This window comes from Acinonyx jubatus, chromosome B2, assembly GCF_027475565.1.
Source record: "Acinonyx jubatus isolate Ajub_Pintada_27869175 chromosome B2, VMU_Ajub_asm_v1.0, whole genome shotgun sequence".
NCBI lineage: Eukaryota > Metazoa > Chordata > Mammalia > Carnivora > Felidae > Acinonyx > Acinonyx jubatus.
Genome location: NC_069385.1, coordinates 144,460,001 through 144,482,030, shown reverse-complemented (window position 1 = coordinate 144,482,030; position 22,030 = coordinate 144,460,001). Strand labels below are relative to the sequence as shown.

The following is a 22,030-nucleotide window of genomic DNA, read 5'->3' as shown; positions in this document are numbered from 1 at the left end:
ATTTTTTTAATGTTTATTTACTTTTTAGAGAGTCAGAGACAGAGTGTTAGTGGTGGAGGGGCAGAGAGATGGAGATACAGAATCTGAAGCAGGCTCCAGGCTCTGAGCTGTCAGTGCAGAGCTTGACCTGGGGCTTGAACTCATAGACTGCAAGATCATGACCTGAGCTGAAATCAGATGCCCAACCGACTGAGCCACCCAGTCGCGCCAGAGTCTGACTAGGTTAAGAAGCTCCCAAGCATCTGACTGGATTCATCTCTGGAGCATTTTAAATTGTATGTATGTTGTGAAAACTCCTGTTTTGGTTTATTTGTAATATCAGTTTAAGAAGCACTCTACTGCATTAGTATAGCTATCATTTAAAAACTGGAAAATAGCACGTGTTGGTGAGGATATGACGAAATGGGAGCCCTTGTGCATTGCTGGTAGGAATGTAAAGTTAGGCAGCTGCTTGGAAGACAGTTTGGCAGTTCCCCAAAAGAGTAAACCTAGAATGACCGTATCTGCAGTCTCACTTGTAGGTATGTATACCCAGAAGAATTGACAGCAGGATTCGTACTTGTATACCATCTTAGTCTGTTTGGACGATTACAGCAAAAGTACTAGAGTCTGGGTGGCTTATAAATGACAGAAATTTGTTCCTCATAGTTCTGGAGGCTAGGCAGTCCAAGATTAGGGTGCCGGCAGCTTGGGTGTCTGGTGAGGGTCCGTTTCCTCGTTCATAGACAGCCACTTTCTCGCTGTGTCCTCACATGGCAGAAGGATTGAGGAAGGGGTGAGGGAGCTCTCTGAGGTCTCTTTTACAGGGGCACCGATCCCATTCTCTGCCCTAATGATCTAATCACCTCTTGAAGGCCCCACTTTGAAGTACCAATCACATCAGGGATTAGGTTTCATCATACGAATTTGGGGCGGGAGACACAAATATTCAGTCTGTAACATGCACCAATGTTCATAGCAGCATTCCTCATAATAGCCAAAAGGTGGGACAGCCAAAATGTCCATCCACAGATGAAGGGGTCAGCAAAATGTGGTACACGCATATAATGGAATATTATTCAGCCTCAGAAAACGAAATTCTGACATATACTATAACATGGATGAACCTCAAAGACATTAGGTGAAGTGAATGAAGCCATTCACAAGGGACAGACGATCCCACTTACATGAGGTAGAGTAGACGAATTCATAGAGATAGAAAGCAGAATAGTGGTCGCCCTGGGCAGGGGGATGGGAGAGGGGAAATGTGGAGTTAGTGCTTAATGGGTACAGAGTTTCAGTTTGGGATGATGACAAAGTTCTGGAAATGGATGGCCATAGGGATTACACAATAGTGTAAATGTACTTAATACCACTGAATTACATAGTTAAAAATAGTTAAAATGGTACTTTTTATTTTATATATTCTTCACCATACTAAAAGAGAGAGAGACAAAGAAAGACAGACAGACAGACAGACAGACTTAGCTAGTTCTGCAAGCTTATTTTATTATTAAGAGTGGATCTCGAGGAATCTGTAGGCTCTGTGAAGGCTGGGTGAGCAGCCACATGGGGCATCCAATGTTCATGTGTGGCTAGTTTTTTTTTAACTTTATTTTTTTTTTTTTTAGAGCAGTTTTAGGTTTTACAGTAAAATTGACAGGAAGGTGCAGAGATTTCCCACATGCCTTCTGCCCTGACCTATGCATAGCTGCCCCCATCATGAACATCATTCGCAAGCATTGTATGTATTTTACCCAGGATAAGTCAACACTAATGCATCCTAATCAGTTGAAGCCTATAGTTCAAGCCTACAGCCTTAGGGTTCCTTCTTGCTGTTGTACATTCTATGGGTTTGGACAAATGTGTAATGGCAGATGGCTATCATAACCTCATACATCGATATCGCGCAGGTATCTATCATGTTCTCTCCCCAAAAATCCTCTGTGCTCCACTAATTCATCTGTCTCCCCTGCCCCCTCTCTGGTAAACACTGATCTTTTTACTGTCTTCATAGTTTTGCCTCTTCCAGAATGGCATATACTCAGAATTGTGCAGTAAGTAGCCTTCTCAGATTGGCTTCTGTTACTTCGTAAAGTGCATTTATGGCTCTTCTTTGCCCTTTCATGGCTTGATAGCTCATTTCTTTTTAGCACTGAGTAATATTCCATTGTCTGGATGGACCACAGTTTATTTCTCCATTGACCCAATGCAAATAAAGCTGCCGTAAATATCCATGTACAGATTTTCGTGTGGACTTAAGCCTTCAGCTCCTTTGGGCAAATCCCAAGGAGTGTGAGTGCTGGATCATACGGTAAGAATATGTTCAGGTTTTGAAAGAAACCAGCAAGCTGTCTTGCAAAGTGGCTGGACCTTTGGCTTTCCCACCTGCAGTGAAGGAGAGCTTTTCTACACCCTCACCAGCACTGGGTGCCATCAGAGTTTCGACTTTGGCCATTCAAACAGGTGTGTGGTGCTCTCTCATTGTTGTTTTAATTTGCATTTGCCCCTACCACGTGAGGTGGGGCCTCTTTTCCTGTGCCTGTTTGCCATTGGCATGTCTCTGGGGCGTGGTCTGTGTGTTTATTTTTAGTTTACCCCCTTGGCAAGGCAGTCACAGCTGGATCCAGAAGAGATACAGGGTTTCAAGAGACAAGTAATAATTGGGGAGTTAATAATATACTTTTCTTCTTATGGTAAGAATAAAGCAGGGGCGCCTGGGTGTCTCAGTTGGTTGAGCATCCGACTTCGGCTCAGGTCACGAACTCATGGTTTGTGGGTTCAAGCCCCGCATTGGGCTCTGTACTGACAGTGTGGAGCCTGCTTGGGATTCATTCTCTCTCTTTCTCTCTCTCTCTCTCCCTCCCCCCTCCCTCCCCGTCCCTGCCCCACTCTCTCTCCCTCTCTCAAAATAAATAAACTTAAGAAAAAAAAAAACCTTTAAAAGAGAATAATGCACATTTGCCATAAAAATTTTTAAAAACTCATCATGTATCTGTAATTAGAAAGAAAAAAATATCCCTCATAAGTCTGTCTGGAAATAAACACCCTTAACTGTATGGCATTTATGTTTATGGTCTTTTTTCTGTACCTACATGAACTTAAAACATTTTTTTTCTTATTAGATCAAAATGTATAGGATGCTTAGAAGCTATCTTCTAGATTTTTTTTTTTTTTTTTTTGACGTGTGGATTACATGCACATGGAGCAAATCTTCCAGGATTTTCTGGACTTGATTAATTTTTTTTTTTTTTAACATTTATTCATTTTTGAGAGAGAAAGAGCATGAGTAGGGAAGGGGCAGAGAGAGGGAGATACAGAATCCGAAGCAGGCTCCAGGCTCCTAGCCATCAGCGCAGAGCCCGACGCGGGGCTCGAACTCACAAACCGTGAGATCGTGACCTGGGCTGAAGTTGGACGCTCAACCGACTGAGCCACCCAGGCGCCCCTAGATTTAATGAAAATTTAAAAGTTTTATCTTTTACATCTTAGTTTTTATACTGTTGTGAGAGCCAGTCTAATTTTCCCCATATGGATAATCAGCCAGTTGTCCCAGTACCGTTTATTGGCCGGTCGGGCATATCTTTTCCCAGTCTGCAGGTCACAACTCTGTCAATTTCTCACACGTGTGTGGGTCTGCATTTGGATTCCATGTATCATGAATATCCACGTCAGTAAATATTCTGTAACATCATGTTTGGTGCTGTGCTGATACATTGTATTTTATTAATTGGGCCCCATTACCTTTTGGGATGAGCACTGGGTGTTGTATGGAAACCAATTTGACAATAAATTTCATATATTGAAAAAATAAATAAATACACAAAAAATAAAGAGAAAGAAGAAAAAAGAAAGAAAAAAAATTGGGCCCCATTATTCAGTGTTTGGGCTAACATCCTTATAGTTAAATTTAGGAGTACAAGTAAAATCTCCGGTCAGAGTCCTGTATATTTTTAGGACTTTGTCATATGTTGCCAAATCATTGCTTCCTTTTATCTGAGGGTTTTACTAAGGTAGACTTGTGGGAGAGCTTCATCATATAAAACCTTGTGGGAACTTCAGGAAAATTATTATTAAAAGCCTTTCTCTAGCACTTATTTGTTGGGATAAAATTTATGTATAGTGAAATGTCACTTTACGAGGTACTTTTGATTCTTTTTTTTCCAAGTTTTTATTTAAATTGTACTTAGTTAACATAGAGCACAATATTGGTTTCAGGAGTAGAATTCAGTGATTCAACACTTACACACAACACGCAGTGCTTATCACAAGTGTCCTTTTTTTTTTTTTTATCAAGAAACACACTCTTTTTTTTTTTTTAACGTTTATTTTATTTTTGAGACAGAGACAGAGCATGAACGGGGGAGGGGCAGAGAGAGAGGGAGACACAGAATCGGAAACAGGCTCCAGGCTCTGAGCCATCAGCCCAGAGCCCGACGCAGGGCTCGAACTTACGGACCGTGAGATCGTGACCTGAGCTGAAGTCGGACGCTTAACCGACTGAGCCACCCAGGCGCCCCACAAGTGTCCTTTTTAATACCCATCCCCCACCTAGCCCATTCCCTCCTCCCCCTCCATCAACCCTTAGTTTGTTCTGTATCGTTAAGAGTCTCTTATGGCTTGTTTCCCTTTCTTTTTTCCTCTTCCTTCCCTTATCTTCATCTGTTTTGTTTCTTAAATTTCACATATGAATGAAACACATGATACTTGTTTTTCTCTGACTGACTTAAATGGCTTAGCATAAAACACTGTAGTTCCATCCACATTGGAAATGGCGAGATTTCATTCTTTTTCATGGTTGAGTAGTATTCCATTGTGTATATATACCACCTTTTCTTCATTCATCAGTTGGTGGACGTTTGGGCTCTCTCCATAGTTTGCTGTTGTTGATAATGCTGCTACAAAGATTAGAGTTCAATTGAATCTGTATTTTTTGTATCCTTGAGTAAATGCCTAGTAGCGCAATGGCTGGGTCATAGGGTAGTTCTATGTTTTACTCTTTGAGGAAACTACATGCTGTTTTCCATAGTGGCTGCACCAGTTTGCATTCCCATGAACAGTATGAGAGGGTTCCCCTTTGTCCACATCCTCACCAACATGTGTGGTTTCTTGTGTTGTTAATCTTAGCCATTCTTGTGGGTGTTAGGTGATAACTCATTGTACTTTTGATTTGCATTTCCCTGATGATGAATGATGTTGAACATCTTTTCATGTGTCTGTTGGCCATCTGTATGTCTGTAACGAATGTCTTTTCACATCTTCTGCCCATTCCTTAACTGGATTATTTATTTTTGGGGTGTTGAGTTGATAAGTTCTTTATAAATTTTGATACTAACCCTTTACCAGATATGTCATATGCAAATATCTTCTCCCATTCTGTCAGTTGCCTTTTAGTTTTGCTGATTGTTTCCTTCACTGTGCAGAAGGTTTTTATTTTGATGAGGTCCCGATAGTTCATTTTTGCTTTTCTTTCCCAGAGATGTGTTGAGTAAGAAATTGCTGCGGCCGAAGTCAGAGACGTTTTTGCCTGCTTTCTCCTCTACTATTTTGATGGCTTCCTGTCTTACGTTTAGTTCTTTCATCCATTTTGAGTTTATTTTTGTGTCTGGTGTAAGAAAGTGGTCCAGGTTCATTCTTCTGCATGTCGCTGTCCAGTTTTCCCAGCACCACTTGCTGAAGAGACTGTCTTTATTCCATTGGATATTCTGTCCTGTTTTGTAAAAGATTAGTTGGCCATATGTCTGTGGGTCCATTTCTGGGTTCTCTGTTCTGTTCCATTGATCTCAGTGTCTGTTTTTGTGCCAGTACCATACTGTCTTGATGATTACAGCTTTGTAATACAGCCTGAAGTCTGGGATTGTGATGCCTCCAGCTTTGGTTTTCTTCTTCAAAATTACTTGGCTATTCAGGGCCTTTTGTGGTTCCATATGAATTTTAGGATTGCTTGCTCTAGCTCTGTATAGAATGCTGGTGTTATTTTGATAGGGATTGCATTGAATATGTAGATTGCTTTGGGTAGTATTGACATTTTAACAATATTTGTTCTTCCTATCCAGGAGCATGAAATCTTTTTCCATTTTTTTGTGTCTTCTTCAATTTCTTTCATAAACTTCTATAGTTTTCAGTGTACAGATTTTTCACCTGTTTGGTTAGATTTATTCCTAGGTATTTTATTATGGTTTTTGGTGCAGTTGTAAATGGGATCGATTCCTTAATTTCTCTTTCTGTTGCTTCATTATTGGTGTATAGGAATGCAACCAATTTCTGTGCATTGATTTTTATATCCTTCAACTTTGCTGCATTCATGGATCAGTTCTAGCAAGTTTTTGGTGGAATCTTGGGTTTTCCATACAGAGTGTCATGTCAGCTGCAAAGAGTGAAAGTTTGGCCTCCTCCTGGCCAATTTGGATGCCTTTGATGTCTTTGTGTTGTCTGTTTGCTGAAGCTAAGACTGACAATACTATGTTGAATAAATGTGGTGAGAGTGGACATCCCTGTCTTGTTCCTGACCTTAGGGAGGAAGCTCTGTTTTTCCCCATTGAGGATGATGTTAGTGTTGGGTCTTTCATATATGGCATTTACGGTCTTGAGGTGATCCTTCTATCCCTACTTTCTTGAGGGTTTTTTTGAAGAAAGGATGCTGTATTTTGTCAAATGCTTTCTCTGCATCTGTTGAGAGAATCATGTGGTTCTTGTCCTTTCTTTTATTGAGGTGATGTATCACATTGATTGTTTTGTGGATATTGAACCAGCCCTGTATCCCAGGTATAAATCCCACTTGGTCATGGTGAATAATTTTTTTAATGTATTGTTGGATCTGGTTGGCTAGTATTTTGTTGAGGAGTTTTGCGTCCATGTTTATCAGGGAAATTGGTCTATAGTTCTCCTTTTTAGTGGGGTCTTTGTCTGGTTTTGGAATCAAGGTAATGCTGGCTTCATAGAATGAGTTTGGAAGTTTTCCTTCCATTTCTATTTTTTGGAACAGCTTCAAGAGAATACGTGTTAACTCTTCTTTAAATGTTTGGTAGAATTCCCCTGGAAAGCCATCCAGCCCTGGACTCTTGTTATTTGGGAGATTTTTTATTACTAATTCGATTTCTTTACTTGTAATGGGTCTGTTCAAATTTTCTATTTCTTCCTGTTTCAGTTTTGGTATATATATTTCTAGTAATTTGTCCATTTCTTCCAGATTGCCCATTTTTTGGGCATATAAGTGCTGATAATATTCTCTTACTATTATTTGTATTTCTGCTGTGTTTGTTGTGACCTGTCCTCTTTCATTCTTGATTTTATTTATTTGAGTCCTTTCCTTTTTCTTCTTGATCAAACTGGCTAGGAGTTTATCGGTTTTGTGAGTTTTTTCAAAGAACTAGCTTCTGGTTTCATTGATCTGTTCCACTGTTTTATTGCTTTCAATAGCAATGATTTCTGCTCTAATCTTTATTATTTCCTGTCTTCTGCTGTTTTGGGGTTTTATTTGCTCTTCTTTTTCCAGCTCTTTAAGGTGTAAGGTTAGGTTGTGTATCTGTGACCTTTCTTCCTTCTTTAGGAAGGCCTGGATTGCTATATACTTTCCTCTTATGACAGCCTTTGCTGTGTCCCAGAGGTTTGGGGCTGTGGTGTTACCATTTTCATTGGCTTCTATGTACTTTTTAATTTCCTCTCTAACTTTTTGGTCAGCCCATTCATTCCTTAGTAGGATGTTCTTTAGTCTCCAAGTATTTGTTATCTTTCTACATTTTTTTCTTGTTTTTGATTTCGAGTTGCACAGCACTGTGGTCTGAAAATATGCACGGTATGATCTGGATCTTTTTGTACTTGTTGAGCGCTGATTTGTGTCCTAGTATGTGATCTATTCTGGAGAACATCCCATGTACACTGGAGAAGAATGTGTATTCTGCTGCTTTAGTGTCATAGACTCTTAGTCTAACATTCTTTCTTGTCCAGGAAGAGAGTGGATGCGAGACTGAAACCGAGAGATGGCTAATGTCTGGGAAAAGACAAGAGCCCTGAATAAGGGTCCTTGCTCCATATTTATGAAGATCAGAATGCTTACAAACGTGGTGGGCCTGCACAAACAGACAATGAATCTTTGAACATTAACTCAACGGTATGAGGGAAAAGGGGTTTTGAGGATATACAGTGTTTGGGGTTTGGGTCAATATAAAAAAAAATCCTGGTGCTGGGCAGATGGGCAGATGGTTGTTAATGACAGACAGGAGGTGCCATGTCTGTTTGTCTTAGCTAGCTTAGGGGATGAGACAGACAGAGCAAGTAACCTCAGGGTTAACAAGGCACCTTTTCTTTTACTAATCAGCTCCCATCTGGGCAGCTTCACCTGCAGTGGTTTATAGCCCTATTTACCTGATTTGGTCCTTCCTTCCTATGAAAGCAGCTTTCTGCTATAGCACTAAATTAGGGGGCGCTTTCGCCCTGACTACCTAATCTTGCTTATACATTTGTAAGCATTTATAAAGTTATTTATAAATAAATACATAAATTTACAATTCATATACATTTGTATGGGGGTGTTTTCCCCCCTCTCTATTCTGGGGGCCTTGCCCCCCCCATCCTTGGGGCTTTGGCCCCCCCCCTACCCTATTCTGGGGGCCTTTGCCCCCCCCTCCGCTCTATCCTCTGGGCCTAATCTTGTTTATGCAAGCTTGGATGTGAGCATGCTATGGCTTTGTAATTCTTTATGCCTTGTTAACACATCAGTGCAGGCTCAGGGAATTCCTAAGCTTATTCCCCCTACTTTAAGATGAAATGTTCTGAATATATCTGTTAAGTTCATCTGGTCCAGTGTGTCATTCAGAGCCAATGCTTCCTTGTTGATTTTGTGTTTAGATGATCTGTCCATTGCTGTTAGTGGGGTGTTGAAGTCCCCTACTATTATGGTATTATCAATGAGTTCCTTTATGTTTGTGATTAATTGATTTATACATTTGGATGCTCTCACATTTGGAGCATAAATGTTTACAATTGTTAGATCTTCTTGGTGGATAGACCCCTTAATTATGATATAATGCCCTTCTTCATCTCTTTATTTTAAAGTCTAGATTGTCTGATATCAAGTATGGCTACTCCAGCTTTCTTTTAGTGACTGTTAGCATGATAGATGGTTCTCCATCCCCTTTCTTTCAATCTGAAGGTGTATTTAGGTCTAAAGTGGGTCTCTTGTAAACAGCATATAGATGGATCTTGTTTTCTTATCCATTCTGTTACCCTGTGTATTTTGATTGGGACATTTAGTCCTTTGACGTTTAGAGTGAGTACTGAAAGATATGAATTTATTGCCATTGTTTTGCCTATAGAGTTGGAGTTTCTGGTGGCATTCTCTGTTCCTTTCTAGTCTTTGTTGCTTTTGGTCCTTTTTTTCTCCTCCCCCCCACCCCCATCTTTTCTCCTCTCAGAGAGTCCCCCTTAAAATTTCTTGCAGGGCTGGTTTAGTGATCAAGAACTCCTTTAATTTTTGTTTGTGAAACTTTTTCTCTCTCCTTCTATTTTGAATGACAGCCTTGCTGGATAAAGAATTCTTGGCTGCATAGTTTTCCAATTCAGCACATTGAATATATCCTGCCACTCCTTTCTGACTTAACAAGTTTCGGTGGATAGGTCTGTTGCAAACCTGATCTGTTTTCCCTTGTAGGGTAAGGAATTTTTTCCCTTGTTGCTTTCATGATTCTTTCCTTGCTTGAGGATTTTGTGAATTTGACTATGATATGCCCTGTTGATGGTTGGTCTTTGTTGAATCTAATGGGAGTCCTCTGTGCTTCCTGGATTTTGATGTCTGTGTCTTTCCCCAGGTTAGGAACCTTTTCTGCTGTGATTTGCTCACATAACCTATCTACCATTTCTTCTCTCTCTTCATCTTCGGGGTCCCCTCTGATTCTGATGCTGTTGCTTTTTAATGAGTCACTAATTTCTCTCTTTCTTAAATCGTGCTCTTTTGCCTTAGTCTCCCTTGTTTTTTCTACTTCATTGTTTTCCCTAAGTTTGTCATCTGTATTGCTGATTCTCTGCTCTGACTCATCCATCCTTGCTGCTGTGGCATCTGTTCAAGATCACAGCTCAGTTATAACATTTTTTATTTCATCCCGACTAGCTTTTACCTCCATAGAAAGGGATTCTAAACTGTTTTCAACCCCAGCTAGTATTCTTAATATCATGATTCTAAATTCTGGTTCAGACATCTTGCTTGTATCTGTGTTAAGTCCTTGGCTGTCATTTCTTCCTGTTCTTTCTTTTGGGGTGAATTCCTTCATTTCATCATTTTGAAGGAAGAAAAGGAATTAATAAGGTAAAAAAAATTAAAATTAAAAAATTAAAAACACAAAAAGAATAAAGGATGCTAGATCTTAGGTGTGTTCTGGTGTGATTGATGAAAGGAGCTTGATAGATTAGAGTAAAGAGGGAAAGATAAGAAAAAAAAAGGAAAATGTTTGAAACTTTGAAAAAAAATACAATGAGAACAAAATGAAATGATGGAAGTAAAAAATAGAATTTGAAAAACTTATAAAACAGTAAAAAATACAGTAAAAAAACTAAAGAAAAATATTTTTAATAGAAATGGAAAATAAAAATAAATTTTTTCTGTTTCTGTATTCAGTTATAAGAAAAAAAGGAAAAAAAATTGAATAGATGGACGAGTAAACAGACTGAGGTATGATTGAAATTACATCGGTTTCCCCTAAAAGTGGAAGTAGGAAGCACTTTATAGTCCGTAAACTAAGGAGGCAGAGAGACTTGTGGTGTTCCTGAAGAGCAAGGTTGTCCCAGTTGGGCAGGGCTTAGTGTTATGGCTCCGTTTCTCACTAGATGGTGCTGCTTAGCTTACTGGGGTGGATTGTTGTGGCACCTGTAGGTGTGTATGCACATGTGCAGGAAGGGTGAAAATGGTGTCACCCAGCTACCCAGTCTCTAGTATCAGAACTCTGTGCTCTCCACGATCAGCAATTGCGCACCCCTCCTTTGTCCCTGGATTCTGTCCACACCCTGCTTTTACACTGTCCATGATCAAGCTGTCATGTTGCCAGGCGGTACCTCCCTCTTTTGTTCAGTCCCTTGCATACTCTTCTTATCTCTCGAGCTGCTTTCAGGCGTGAGGGATGCTTTCCGTACTCTGCCCCTGGCTCTGTCCTCTCTCTGCAAGCAAAAACAGCTCCCTGCCCTCTGCGGCTTTCTCCCCCAGTCACCTCTCCGTGCCATGTACCTGCTGGTTCAGGTTGTGCAGAGTGTTGTGTTATTATACCTCAAATCAGTATTCTAGGTGTGCAGGATGGTTTAGTGTTGATCTGCCTATATTGCAGGGATGAGAGATGCAAAAAAAAAACTTCCATGGTGTTCTGCCATCTTGGCCCCTCCCCCACTTCCATGTATTTTTTTATTCTTTAATTTCCTCATTAACCCATTCATTCTTAAGTAGGATGTTCTTTAACCTCCATGTATTTGTTGTCTTTCCAAATTTTTTCTTGTGTTTGACTTAATGTTTCATAGTGTTGTAGTTGGAAAATATGCATAGTATGTTCTCCATCTTGTTTTATTTGTTGAGGGCTGATTTGTGAGCCAGTATGTGATCTATTCTGTAGAATGTGCCAGGTACATTTGGAAAGAATGTGTGTTCTGCTGCTTCAGGATGAAATGTTCTGAATATACCTATTAAGTCCATCTGGTCCAGTGTGTCATTGAAAGTCATTGTTTCCTTGTTGTTTTTTTGCTTAGATGATCTGTCCATTGTTGTAAGTTAGGTATTAAAGTCTCCTACTATTACTATAGTATTAACAATGAGCTTCTTTATGTTTGTTATTAATTGATTTATATATATGGGGCCTTCACATTGGACACATAAATATTTACAATTGTAAGATCTTGTTGGACAAACCCTTTTATTATGATATAGTGCCCTTCTCCTCCCTTGTTACAGCCTTTGATTTAAAATATAGTTTGTCTGATATAAGCACAACTATTCTGGCTTTCTTTTGACATCCATTAGCATAAATGTTTCTCCATCCCACACTTTCAATCTGTAGGTGACTTTAGGTCTAAAATGAGTCTCTTGTTGGCATCATACAGATGAGTCTTGTTTTTTATACATTCTGATACCCTATGTCTTTTGATTAGAGCATATAGTCCATCTACATTCAGAGTGATTATTGACAGATACGAATTTAGTGCCAGCATATTGCCTGTAAAGTCATTTCCGAGGATTTTCTCTGTTATTTTTGGTTTTTCTTTCCTGCTCAGAGAGTCCTCAATTATATTTCATCAGGACTGGGTTAGTGGTCATGAACTCCTTTAGTTTTTGTTTGTCCAGGAAACTCTATCTCTTCTATTCTGAATGGCAGCCTTGGTGGATAGAGCGTTCTTGGCTACATACTTTTCCCCTTTAGCACTTTGAATATATCATGCCACTCCCTTCTGCCTGCCAAGTTTCTTTGGAGAGATCTGGTGCTAACTGCATTTTTCTTCCCTTGTAGATTAGGAATTTCTTTTCCCTTGCTGCTTTTAGGATTCTTTCCTTATCTCTGTGTTTTGCAAGTGTTGGCCTGCTTTTGTTGATTTTGATGGGAGTCCTCTGTGCCTCCTGGATTTGGATATCTGTTTCCTCCCCCAGATTAGGAAGTTCTCAGCCCTTATTTGCTCAAATAAACCTTCTGCATCTTTTACCCTCTCTTCTTCTTCTGGGAATCCTATGATGAATGTTATTATTATGGAGTCACTGAGTTCTGTAAGTCTACTTTCGTGATTTAAGATTTTTCTTTCTCTTTTCAGCTTCATTATTTTCCATAATTTTATCTTCTGTATCACTTATTTGTTCCTCTGATTCTGCCCTCTTTGTGGTCATTGCATCCAGTTGGTTTTGCATCTCAGTTACTGCATTTTTTATTTCAGTCTGACTAGTTTTTACATCTTTTATCTGTAGTAAGGGGCTCCCTGGTGTTTTCTTTGCTTGTCTCAAGCCCAGCTAGTATCCTTATGATTATTGTTTTAAATTCTGAATCAGGCATATTACTTATATATGTTTCAATTAGGTCCCTGGCGGTGACCTTTTCTTGTTCTTTCTTTTAGGATGAATTCCTCCATCTTGGCACTTTGTCTAAGTCTCTGTCTTCTGTGTGTTAGGAAAGCCTGTTATGTTTTCTCCTCTTGAGAGTAATGGCTATAAGAAGAGGTCATATACTGTCCAGAGCTTGGTGCTTCAGGAGTTGTCTCTGGTGTATGCTGTGTGCACTCTGCTGTTGTGTTTTGGCTGCTCCTTCCCTCAGGTCAGTCCTCTGCAGAGTTTCTCTTTGCCTGCCATGGGCAATGTTTTGCCCTTGGCCAGAGTGTGGTGAATTTTAAGTATGTGTACTTTGGTCTGCTTACTTAAAGAAGCTAGACCCAATTTCCACTAGAGCTGAATCTTTGCAGCGCTCTGTGGTCAGTAGACTCGGTGCGTGCAGGTGGGGGTGTTTGTGCTGGTCTTCTGGGGGAGGGGCCCATAGCCCTAGATCAGAAGCAGCTGCAGAGTGCAGCAGGGCAGGGCTTGGTGTAAGTGGCTCACGCCTGCACTGTGGGCACTCTGCTGCTCCCTGGTCTGCCAGTGCTGATGGGTGCAGGAGAAAAAGGGCACCTGCCCTCTCCCTTGTCTCTAGAGATGGGAGTTTGCACCTGCCACTGTCCAGGAAGCCTCCACAGAAGAGTGAACAATCTCCCTTCATGTGTCCCAGGCATCCCTCAGATCCTTGCCTTCACCCTGTCTGTGTCTGGGCTCCCTGCCTGCCCAGCAGGCGTCTGTTTTATCTCAAGTGCACCAGCTGAGTTCCAGAATTTTAGGGACCCACGCTGACCCTCTGGGTGAGGGTGTCTGCTCTGGGGCTGGTGCTGGTTTGTCCCAGAAGGTCAGTCACATAAACGCACAGGCACTTAGAGTTTAGGGTAAAGCTCGGCAAGAAGCTGGCCTCCAGGTTAGCTGCCCTCAGCAGGTGTCTCTGCACCTGTGCTAATGAACTGGGCGGCCCAGTGGAGCCCAAGGGCTCTTTGGCCCCAGAGAGGCATTGCTGCCTCTCCCAAATGCACTCCAAGAAGGGGACCTGTCTCTCCCAGCATGACCCTCAGACTGCACTGTCTGCTCCCGGGCCTCCACTCCCCCACAGAAGCGCCGCTGTGCCCCCTGGGCTCCACACCAGCCACGACCCGGACTTCTACTAAAACTTCAGTCTTTGAGCTCTGCTGCTTGTACAGACTCCCAGCAATCAGCCCCTCTCATTTTCCCAGTCAGTGGTTTTGGGGGAGTGCTTTTCTTGTGTGATCCCCTGTGTGCCACGTGCTCTCTGTCTCTCTCTCTCTCTGTCTGTCCCTCTCCATGATCAGGGCTTCTTCCCCTCCGCAGCACCCATGATTGTTTCTCTCCCAAATCATGTCTCCGCACCTTTTGCCTTCCACGATGTGGCCTCTTCTCTCCCTCTAGTTGTGTGGTCTGTTCCGTCAGTCCTCAGATCGATTTCATGGGTGTTGAGGATGATTTGATACTTATTAAATTCATCGTCTGCTTGAGGCAGGTTGCTGCTGCTGTCCCCATTTTACTAGGGTGAAATTCCCTTAGGGGCCCAGCACACGTCCTGACAGCCTGGCTGAGGAGGGAGGACTTCAGGATACTTGATTGACTGTCAGAGCCAGAACCGGCATCCGGCTCTTGGTTGTATGGAGTCTGCGGGATAGTGAGAAAGGGTGCACAGAATACACGGCCCTGTACACACGGACCCCGCACACACCCTTACTACAAGCAAGGCTTGTGTTCTTCCCGTGGCTTCAGGGTCAGATTCCTATGAACACCTAAATCGCACTCATTGCTGTTCAGAACTGACATCTTTACCCCGAAAGGATGAAGTAACTGTATTTCCCAATCCGTTACCACATCAGGAGTGAGTTTACCGCATGAGGGTCAGTACACTTCTCTCTGTTGTTGGCTTGTGTAGGTCTAGCATCCATTTTTACTTAAAAGTGCTTGATCCTTAAATTGCCTGAAAGGAGTGTCCTGAAAACATAATTATATTAAGTCCTCTATAAAAGAAGAAAAAAATTCAAAAGCTTTGTAGATGAAAATTGATGAGCGATCTACTGTCTTTACACGGCCAGACCTGAAGGTGGGACCTACACCCGACACATTCTTAGTCTCAGGTATGAGAGAGAGGCTCCTGTGTTGGCTGAGGAAGATTTCTTCATCTAGCATCTCAAAACCCATGTAAGATAAAACTCCATCATGTGACTAGATTATTAGCTAAAAATAAAGTGAATGGGCAGCAACAAATAAAAAGAAATTCTCAAGTCTCTGTTCTTTTCTCAGCTTCATCCTCAAATTCCTGTTTATACCCATTCTGAGTTGTTCTGAGAAAGGTGCCATAAGCCGACTAAATTGTCCATTTGCTCTCAGACTTGGCATCTTCCTGCAGCATGATGGCCTCCTCTTCTTTTTGTAGATTGACTGTTACAGACTCGGATGGAGCCACTGACTCCACAACTGCAGTCCTCATGGTCAGCGGTACTGTGGACCATCCACCGGTTGCCAGCGCAGGACCAAATCAAACCATAACTTTGCCCCAAAACTCCATCTGTTTGAATGGAAATTGGAACAGTGATGATCATCATATTGTCCTCTGTGAGTGGTCCCTGGGTCCTGGGAGTGAGAGCAAAGAGGTGGCCATGCAGGCAAGTTCTCTAGCCTGCCTTCAGACTTTAACTTGTCTATCCATCCACCTACCTTCCCTCCCAACCGTGTACCCATCCATCCATCAATCCACCCATCCACCCACCCATGCAGCTATCCATCTGCCTGCTCATCCATCCATCCATCCATCCATCCATCGGTACATCTGTCCATCTGTTTATCTCTTCACACATTTACCTACCTACCTACCTAAAGTATTGCTATGTGTGTGGGGGACAGTTATATCTAGAAAATATGTTTTACAAGATTATCTGATAGATTACAACTATTGGAAGAGCCCCGGAATTCACAAATCTTCAAAATTTACATCCTTTCCCCTCATGCATTCTCTATAAGCACGGAATAGCAACTAAGTGGGTCCCATGTTGACAGCTTGATCTTGAGGCTAGTTTGGAGAAAGTCTGACCCAGCATTTGCTATGGAAATACTATTTTATTTTAGTATTGGGAGAAACTTTAGAAATAATCCAATATAAACTTTATTATCAGGAATTTTTTCCTTATCTGCAGTAACAAGGTTATTGTCCAGTGGTTGACAGATTAAGATGTTAAAAGAGGTGAACTTTTTATTAACTGGAAAATCACAAAGACGACTGTAAACCAGACTCTTACATTCATGGAAACGTCATGCAAGGCAGCCTGCCGCAGCAGCTTTGCTCCGGATGGGGAAGCCCACGGAGCACTCCGATGGGGTGGCTCTGTGGGCGCCAGGTGACACATGTCGGTCTGCCCAGTTCCCGTCTGCCACAACATTCCCTGTACTGGGTACATAAGCCTTCATGTAACTGTAGTAATTTTGAAGTGAGGACTAGGAAATTACACTTTTGTAAAGCTTTTCAGAGAAAAATGCTTCACTTTATTTAGTCAAAAGTAGGGAGGGGACCCTGGGTGGCTCAGTCGGTTAAGCTTCTGACTTCAGCTCAGGTCATGATCTCGCAGTTTGTGGGTTCGTGTCCCACCTTGGGCTCTATGCTGACAGCTCAGAGCCTGGAGCCTACTTCGTATTCTGTGTCTCCCTCTCTCTCTGCCCCTCCCCCTCCTCACACTCTGTCTCTCTCTTTCAAAAATAAACATTAAAAAAAATTTTTTTTAAAAAAGTAGGGAAAAGCTGTAACAAAAACTGGAAACAGTCTCCGTGTTCATCAGTGGGGAGTGGCCAGACCCGCCATGATACATTATACAATGCTAGTTTAAAAGAGATAACTTAGGGGCACCTGGGTGGTTCAGTTGGTGAAGTGTTTGACTTCAGCTCAGGTCATGATCTCGCGGTTCGTGGGTTTGAGCCCCATGTCGGGCTCTGTGCTGACAACTCGCATTGTGTCTCCCTGTCTCTCTGCCCCTCCTCCCTATTCACTCTCTCTCAAAAATAAACATTAAAAAAGAAAAGCTGATAACAAAAACTGGAAAAAAACCTCAGTGTTTTTTTTAAGTTCTTAAAAGTATATATTTCAAATTTCACAAGTTCCCCTTGTGCCAACACAGTTGGTTTTCTATCATCTTTTTTTCAATTTTCCATTAAAACCTTTAACAAATACATGCAGATATATTTATCTTTAGACAATCTCGGGATCTATAAAAGTAAGTGAAGTATAAGAGGATTTAAGATTAAAAATCCTTTCTTTGTTGCCATGAACTTCAGACCTAAGCAATAATTGGAAATGTTACCAACAACAACAAAACAGCAACAAAACGAAAGGTTATTAACTTGGAGACAAGTGTAGCTATGATATACTCAATGGAAAAAAAATATCGAAAAGTTTTGTTTTAGAATTTTAAAAAATTATTTTTGGTTATAAGAGTAATACATGAATTGCTTCTTATGGTTAAAAAAAAAGTGAACTTCTGATAAAGTGCAAATACAACCCGTATCCTGCCCCAGTCCCCTTATTGGAGATAAATTACTTTGGTCAGTTTAATGTGCGTCCTTCCAGAATCCTTGCGTGTGTATGTATACGGACACGTAACAGTATCTGGCACACTATATGCCTTGTTCCACAACTTTCTCTTTTTGCTTGATGATGTATGTCTTTGACATCTTTCCATTTCATTATAAATCTACCTTAATGTTTGTTCATTTTTGAGAGAGAGAGAGAGACAGAGCGTGAGTGGGGGAGGGGCAGAGAGAGAGGAAGACACAGAATCCAAAGCAGGCTCCAGGCTCTGAGCTGTCAGCACAGAACCCAACATGGGGCTCGAACCCACGAACCGTGAGATCATGCCCTGAGCTGAAGTCGAACGCTTACCAGCTGGGCCACCCAGGTGCCCCTAAATTAATCTCTTTTAAACGAGCATTGTATCATGTATCATGGCGGGTTTGGCCACTCCCCACTGATGAACATTGAGAGTGTTTCCAGTTTTTGTTATCAGAGCCCATGCTTCCTCAGGGTCCGGTGTGAGCCTCCTTGCGCACATGGGCTCTTTCTGGTGGAGGCAGAGAGAAGTGGGATTGCTGGTTAAAGAGCATGCTCGTTTGCCATGCGAACGGCTGTTGCCAGATTGGCTTCCAAAAAGGCTATATTAATTTATACTTCTTCAAGAAGCACATGAGGATACACAGTGAACTTTAAATTGCATTTTCTTGGGACACACACATTTCTTTTTCAAGCAGGATCTCCATATTTAACAACATTACTCATTTTTCGTTATGTCATACTGCTTCTTAAAATTACTTTTTTTCTTTCCTTTTTTCTTGTCTCTTTGGTATCAGGGCATCGAGACACCATACCTTCATTTGTCTGAAATGCAGGAAGGAAACTACACGCTCCAGCTGATGGTGAGAGATTCTTCAAGACAGCAGTCCACTGCTGTGGTCACTGTGACTGTCCAGCCTGGTAGGTGGGATGGGAAAGGGATTTGGCCCCAGAGATTAAGGCAGAAATGACACCTGGGCCTCTTGCTTCAGACAAGCCAAATTTGGTGGCAAATTCTCTAAATCTTTTAACTGTGAAGAAGTAGGGGCTGGAAGAGCTAAATCTTAATATAAAGCCAGTTTTCCATTGTGGTTCTGAATCTTGTGTTGAATGTGCGTCTACACCATGGTGTGGAGGACCAGATGGACATCCTCAGGGCCATTCGAGGGCTCCACCTGCCAGGTGGACACGCCCACACGTGTTCCACTCTGCTGCAGAGGCTGATTGTGATGTGTGGCCTGATACTCACATGGCTTGTATCCAGATGTTGGAGAAATGACCCCAGGTCACCTCACAATCCTGTAATGGTCTCATGGAAATCCAGGACTCTGCCTTCCTACACATTTAAATAACCTAAGAGTAGTTGGGTTTTCGCTTGCCAATGGTCTTGGCTTTTGAACTTTTCTAGAAGATGCTGCTGGTCCCTGTAAACCGTCCAGTGTCCTGGCAACTGAAAATATACTCAATTTGTAGACAATGCATTTTATTGTTTTATTTTATTTTATTATTTTTATTTTATTTCATTTTATTTTTTCTGTTAATACGTAGTAGGTGTTATGGGTTAGATGCTGGGGTTGTGGCATTAAACAAGATAGATTTGGGCTCTGTTCTCCCGCGGCTTATGGGTGAAAACCTCATGATCAGTGCATTTCTAGCGGATGGACACGGTGCTTCTGGAGCCCAGGGAAAGGACACACCTATCTGGGCTTGAGGCATCTGCAGAGTCTTACGTGAGCTCTGGGTTGTATCTGGCCTGGTGAATTTGGGGAGAGAAGGGCAAGAGGAAGAGTTTTTTAGGCAGAGGAAACAGTATGGAGAAAGTCCATGGGATGAAAGAGAGTCTGGTAGTCCAAAGAATTAAGAAGAATGTAGTGGAACAAGAGAAAGCAGTGAGGATGTGGGCGTGTGAGGGGCAGGGGTTAGGATGCCTGCGGGTGATCTGGAGGGGGGAGGCAGGGGCCCACCGTCAAGGGCTTTGCAAATGGATGTTCACGTACGTGTTTTATCCTAAGGACAAGAGAGGCCCCTGGACCACTGAACTTTACTGAGTAGGACAGTGAGGGTAGGACATGGTCCAGATATTGGGTAACTGCTACTATAGTTTTTGACTACTTGACTTTTTTTTTTTTTTTAGAGAAAATCTATTTATTTCAATATCAGTATCAGTGGTACTTTATACCTTTTATTTTTTTAATCTTTTTTTTTTTTTTTTAAGATTTTGTTTTTAAGTAATCTCTACATCCATTGTGGGGCTTGAATTTACAATCCTGAGCTCAAGAGTTATGTGCTGTACAGACTGAGCCAGCCAGGTGCCCCTTATGTCTTTTCCTTTTGTTCAACGTGTAACCAAAATGTTTTGAGCATTTATCACTTAGCCGGCACTGTGATAGGCCTGGGGCTACAGAGACGGGGCGGGGGAGGGGAGGTCAGTCCTGCCTGACAAAGCAGGTGTGTTCACATAGATGTCAACTCACTTCCGTCCAGTTCCTTCCTGCCTGCCTCCCCCACTCTGTCCCTAGTCCTTCTTCCCTCCAGCTTCCCATCCTTGTTCTTTTTCCTTCTCTCTTGTCTCCATGATTGTTGAGGTCTTTTAAAGAACCAAACCTGCTGTCTGGACCCCTGGTCTCCCCCTTGGAACGGTGTAGTCCTGGCTCAGCCACAGGCCTGCAGTGGTCCCCCCCCAGGGTTCCCTCAGGACACTGCCTGATCCAGACATGAGTAATTGGCTTAAATCAAGAAATCAGGGGTGCCTGGGTGGCTCAGTCGGTTACGTGTCTGACTCGATTTCGGCTCAGGTCATGGTCTCCTGGTGAGATCGAACCCTGTCGTAAGGCTCTGTGCTGAGCGTGGAGCCTGCTTGGGACTCCCTCTCTCTCTGCCCCTCACCCACTCATGCGCGCACGCTCTCTCTTTCCCTCTCTCAAAATAAATAAACATTAAAAAAAATCAGGGGACTGCAGATTAATGCAAAGAGATCACCGTTTTTCATAGCATTTCTCTAATTCTAGAAATCAACAGGCCCCCAGTGGCCGTGGCCGGCCCGGACAAGGAGCTGGTCTTCCCGGTGGGGAGCACCACTCTGGACGGCAGCAGGAGCAGAGACGACCAGGGCATCGCCCTTTACCACCGGGAGCCCATCAGGTAGTCCCTCTGTCACTGAGCTGCAGGCGGGGTTCACACCCTGGCGCTGGGCCAGCATCGTCCTGTCTCCACATTAAACAGTCAGCTTGAGTGTGCCGGGGACTTGGGATTTCAGCCCCTTTCTGGAAGTGTCCGAGCACGGCTGCCGAAGAGTAGACACAATAGCGTGGACGGACACGATAGATGCTGGCTGGCTTTGGGGGGGAAGTGGAGCCATGCCAGGCGGAAGGGCCATCTTGCCGTGGGTGAGCTTCAGGACGGGAGAGGTGTGGGGAGGACCTGTGTGAGGCCCTCACGAGGCCCCCCGTCTACACTCGTTTAAACCATCTGTAGACCAAAGAGATAAAGAGCTTAAGGGGGTCCTGTGTCATGTGACAGTCTTTGTGGTTTGCATGCTCAAACTCCTGGGATCCTGAATCTGCTCTTAAGAAGTAAATAATAACTATTCCCAAAGGAATCCCAGGCTTAGTCTAAAATAGGCATTGCCTCACGACCCATATGCTGAACTAGAGAATTTAGGTGGATAAAAAGTTACTGTAGACTTCCGTAGACGGCATATGTTTTGTCTGTAAAGGGGGACTTGTGTTAGGACACAGATGTCCCGCCTGCCGCAGTCAGAATACCTCTGCTTTTGTTGTTCCCGCCCCTGCTTTACAGAGGTCAAGCGGCAGTGGAGATGGGGAATAGTGACAAGGCTGTCGCCACCGTGAGCGGGCTTCCAGTGGGCATGCACTGCTTCCACCTGACGGTGACAGGCCGGCGGGGGCTGAGCAGCGCCAGCATACTCACTGTGGCCATGAGGAAGGGTGAGTCCCAGCTCAGCGGTAGGGCAGGGGGACCGTTGCTGCTTTTCAGTCTCACGAGATCCTAACCAGGCCGTGATTACTTGGAAATGGTGGTGCTTCTTTGTTACCAGTGGATACTGAGCTCATTCTTCTTCCGTCCATCCGTGTAAGCTGTTTCCTCGTATCCCTCTGCAGAGAAACAGAGTCTCCTTTTGTTTGTCGAGTGTCTCTTCTCCAGGGGCCAGTCTCCTGTCACTACTGGTGGTGAACGACCATGTCCACGTGGCAGCATTCTGCTTTCTCTCTCTGCCCAGGAACCTACCAGCAGAGGTGCTTTCACATTCCGTGTGGTTTCTAGATCTGTGGTCCAGTCCTGTGCTGTTCTGCTTCAGGGACTCGTCTGTTTGTCCTGTCCTGTCCTGTGGCTGTGAGCTGCTCAAGGACCTTTGTCGAGACACTTCTGTGTCCTCTGTGGCTCAGGGAAAATTGCAAGTGCTGGGTACTGGGATG

At 42.9% G+C, this 22,030-nt stretch overlaps 1 protein-coding gene across 1 annotated transcript in view; it reads left to right on the top strand.

Moving 5' to 3' along the window:
* The window catches only part of KIAA0319 (KIAA0319 ortholog), a 119,024-nt gene that overhangs the window by 76,064 nt on the left and 20,930 nt on the right, over positions 1 to 22,030 (top strand). The window contains 4 exon segments of the mRNA XM_053223407.1: positions 15,438 to 15,666; positions 18,392 to 18,515; positions 20,603 to 20,735; positions 21,393 to 21,541. Of these exon segments, the coding sequence (XP_053079382.1) occupies positions 15,438 to 15,666; positions 18,392 to 18,515; positions 20,603 to 20,735; positions 21,393 to 21,541 (635 nt within the window).